The sequence below is a fragment of the Phaeoacremonium minimum genome, assembly GCF_000392275.1.
Source record: "Phaeoacremonium minimum UCRPA7 unplaced genomic scaffold PA7_03_scaffold_410, whole genome shotgun sequence".
Taxonomy (NCBI): Eukaryota; Fungi; Ascomycota; class Sordariomycetes; order Togniniales; family Togniniaceae; genus Phaeoacremonium; species Phaeoacremonium minimum.
Genome location: NW_006921312.1, coordinates 8,720 through 12,439, shown reverse-complemented (window position 1 = coordinate 12,439; position 3,720 = coordinate 8,720). Strand labels below are relative to the sequence as shown.

At 53.5% G+C, this 3,720-nt stretch overlaps 1 protein-coding gene across 1 annotated transcript; it reads right to left on the bottom strand.

Annotated features, from left to right (window-relative positions):
* Window positions 1-1,634: 1,634 nt before the first annotated feature.
* Window positions 1,635-3,495, bottom strand: UCRPA7_5319 (putative cfem domain-containing protein; the record flags this gene model as incomplete). Its single annotated transcript, XM_007917866.1, has 5 exons — window positions 1,635-2,580; window positions 2,635-3,088; window positions 3,141-3,177; window positions 3,235-3,260; window positions 3,318-3,495. The coding sequence occupies 5 exons, from the start codon at window positions 3,493-3,495 to the stop codon at window positions 1,635-1,637; spliced, it is 1,641 nt and encodes a 546-aa protein (XP_007916057.1).
* Window positions 3,496-3,720: the final 225 nt, after the last annotated feature.

The window sequence follows — 3,720 nt, the reverse complement described above, 5'->3', positions numbered from 1 at the left end:
GGGCGTGGGCTGCACCCCACAGTACAGAATTATGAATGCGACACCATGAGACACATCCCAACTACCTTAGGAGGAACAAGTTGGGCTCGGATCTGGTTTCCCATTGCTTGCGCGGGCAAGTGGAGCTGAATCTGTTGTTTTGGGCTACCCACTCAGAGAGACTGCTTAGGACTCTCGTCGCCACTTGGTATGCTACCGATTCCGACCGCTCCAAAGACCCCTACTACTAGAGACCGCCGATATAGGAGATGCGGCTTTGTTGAGAGGCACCAGACCGGACCAGACCTTCGACAGTGGACCATCTATCATCGTTTTGTAATGACCGTTCGACTGCCAGTCCTCGAGCTCCTCGCATGCACAAAGTCTAAATACACCTCTGCGTAACGAATCTCGCAGATATTCATTGTCAGTCGTGAGACCACCTGCACGACGCTGAAAGGAGCAATTCTTTATCAGAGGATGCTCATTCGCTTGGGTGTCTAAGACCTAGCCGGTCCAACCCACCCACCCAAAGCCCTGTAAATGCGGGGTAGCGCCGGCGATAGCCCTTCCATTGTCTTTGTGATAACGATAGCGGCATAGGCATGGTAACCCGATCGGCTTGTTACCTGTAACCCTATCGATAGCCGGGTGGCCTGCGAAGATCGCATCAGACAGCTTGCCCTTGCTTGTCTCAGGCATCAGGTGATGCTTATTGATCGTGGCCATGCCTGCAGGGCGACGTTGAGCTAAAGAGCCTCTTCCAAGATCTAAGATAGGCATCGTGACCCCCGGCCGTTATGTTATGTTATGTGATATGGTCATGGTTCTCACTCAGCCTCAGCCGACCAACCGCAGCCCAGTAGAGTGCTATGTAGTACAAGACGTTCCATTTCTCAGCATTGCAAGTCCAGCCTAGACATTGTGTTTGCTCGTATTTGAGAAGCCGAGCTATGATACTTTGGTACCAAATCCTGATGCCGTAAACAACGGACGAAGAAAAGAAATAGTACTTCCAAGCGAGCACCCACCATCCACGCCTTCACACGACCCTTCAGAATCACCCGCTGGCTCACGCCACGCGGCGTACCGCGAATATGCGTACATTGGCTCTGAGGAGGCGGGCCGTCGAGACCTGTTACCAAGGCTAAATCGCGGTTGTCACAGATGCGACCCGCAGCCGTCTACCGTTCGGCACGCGACTCTTGTGGGTCACAGCCGTCGCCCAGGACCTTCAAGTTCACAATACCCTCGGTTCTCTTGCGGAACTGCTCTTTCTCAGGAATTGACTGAAGTCAGTTATTATTGTGCATCAAAGGGTATCAATTTGCATTCCGTTAGTGACAGAAAGACAACTAAAAACTTGTTCCTCGGAAACAGAGGACTTTTGCTGCCTGTTGCAAAGCACAACAATCCAACCCCCTCAAACGCCAAAGTGCGATGTCCGAGTCTAATTAAGTAGCACCCTTCGACATCGTACAGTCTTTCTCGAAATGTACACACCAATCCAAGCCCAAACTCCTCCCTCCTCGCAATGAATAGCCGTAGCCGTAACAAGAGAATCCTACCCGTGATGAATGCACTACCAACGCCGAAAAAGACCAGCAGAGTAAGAAGGAGACCTTGACCTTGACCGCGAGATGGGAGGAAATCCATCAGAACGGTCTCCCGGCCTCACTCCACCCGCCTCTCCTCGTCGGCGTCGTCATCTTGGGCGTGATCACCCCGAAGCGCCGCTCGCCGTACTTGCTGAACCGCTCCTCGTTGTAGTCCCGCTCCCCGCGGTACTCGAGGTCCGGGTACACGCTCTCGCTGTAGAAGCGCTCCGCCGGGAATTTCATGCGCCCGAACTGTTCGGGCCCGTCGTCCGGGTCGTACCAGATGGCGTCCGCGAGCGGGGACGGCGACGTCACCCGCGCCGGCGCGCTCGTCAGGTTCCTGCTGTTGCCGGTGGTGGTGACGGCCGTGCCGATGTTATTGGTGCTCGGCTTCGTGGTGGTAGATGCGGTTATGGCATTTTTGTTATTGCTAGTGTTGCTCGCGAAGTTGCTGCCGTAGCTCCCCGGCCCGACGGCCATGTCCTTCACCACGGCGTCGATCTCCCGCTGGACGTCACTGACACGCATGATGCCGTTGGCCGTCATGGTCTCCTCCTCGCTCTCGCGCGGGCTCTGCGACCGCAGCGCACGATCGCTCGTGCGGAGCCGTATGTCGCGCAGGTTAATGGGCCGTCTCGACCCAGCGCGACCCCGGCCTCCTCGTCGCCCGCCTCTGCTGCCGCCGCGGTTGAGCTTGGCGCCCCCGCGGCTGCTGGTGCCCGTGCTGCTGCGCGTGTAGCTATATCCCATCTCGGGATCGGCAGCCGCGGCGGAGGAGGACGGCGGAGGCTTGCCGCCGTAAAAGCTGTTGGGGACCCAGCCGCCGCGGCGTCGTGGGCGGATGAATGGCCTTATTGCCGGCGCTGAGGCAGTGATCAAGGCGAGGTTGATCTCAATTGTCGAGACGATGAAGCCGATGTTAAAGGTTGGGTCCTTGAGCATGATGAGCCCGAAAAGGCCTTGTACTAGAAGTACTAGGCGGACGATAGAAGTAATTGTCACTCTGGAAGGTGTTGTTAGTCTTCTGTATAATGACATTGATCAAAGTTTGGCTTACAGGAATCCTAAGAGGAAAACAAATAATAGCGCAATCTTGGTCCTCTTTGGGATGTTAAGGTCGACGAAGATCCATAAGGGCAAGCCCAGGACCAGGAGGTCTGTGATAATGTTCCATGTAGCCGTGATTGTGAACACAATTCTTTGGTCCACGCAGCGCCCTCCGGGAATGGTCTTGTCCCAGTTGAAGGATATCGGAGTACATTGGAAGACGATGACGAAGAAGAATGCGATCATCTGCGCAATGTTGAGAGTGTTGAGGGCGATGATGAATCGCCGTACGCCAGTCTTCTGGCCGAAGAGTCGTAGTAGGAAGAGAAGCACTGATGACTTGACCAGTGCCAAAATTGGGTTGTACAGTATCTGCACCGCATAGTTCCAAATGGCAGCCTCAGTTGAGGGTGGTCCTGGAGGTACGTCGGCAATGTGAATGCCGATAAAGTTCGTTTTGATAACTGGCAGATTTCGTTAGATCTGCCGTATAGTTACAGCAAAGATAGGTCTTACAGAAGAAGCTGACAACAGTTTCAGCGAGTGACATTAGCTTTAGTTGATCTTAGTCTACATTCGTCACAACACATCAAATTCCTTGAGCTCTTACCATGGCAACACTTATTAAACCATCATCTATGAATAGGTTAGCTTATATTATCCAGACGTTCAAGCCAGATTTTGATTACATACCCCATCCAAAGGCATTTGTTGCTAGTCGCCCCGCCGTACGAAGAACGACTACAACCAAAGCCAAAGCAGGAAAGAAGAAGTTGAGAAAGAGAGCGAATGTCTGGAGCCCAGTAGTGGGCACCTCTGGTATATCAAGGACGTTGGCCATGGCGCTGCACGACAACGAATCGTCATCCATTCACTCCACTCGAGGTCGAAGTCTGGCGAAACGGATCATCGAAGTTGGAAAGCCAGAACTAACAAGAGAGTCGATTCCGGGGAAGAGGAAAACGAAGGACAAGATTTCAGAACGGAGCGGGAGCCTGGGGGATTAAGAGTCTTAAGATATCGACCGACACGGCATGCTTCAACAAGAATTGGAAATCTTGACCTGATCCCGTCAGGTTGACCTGTCCCGTCTCGG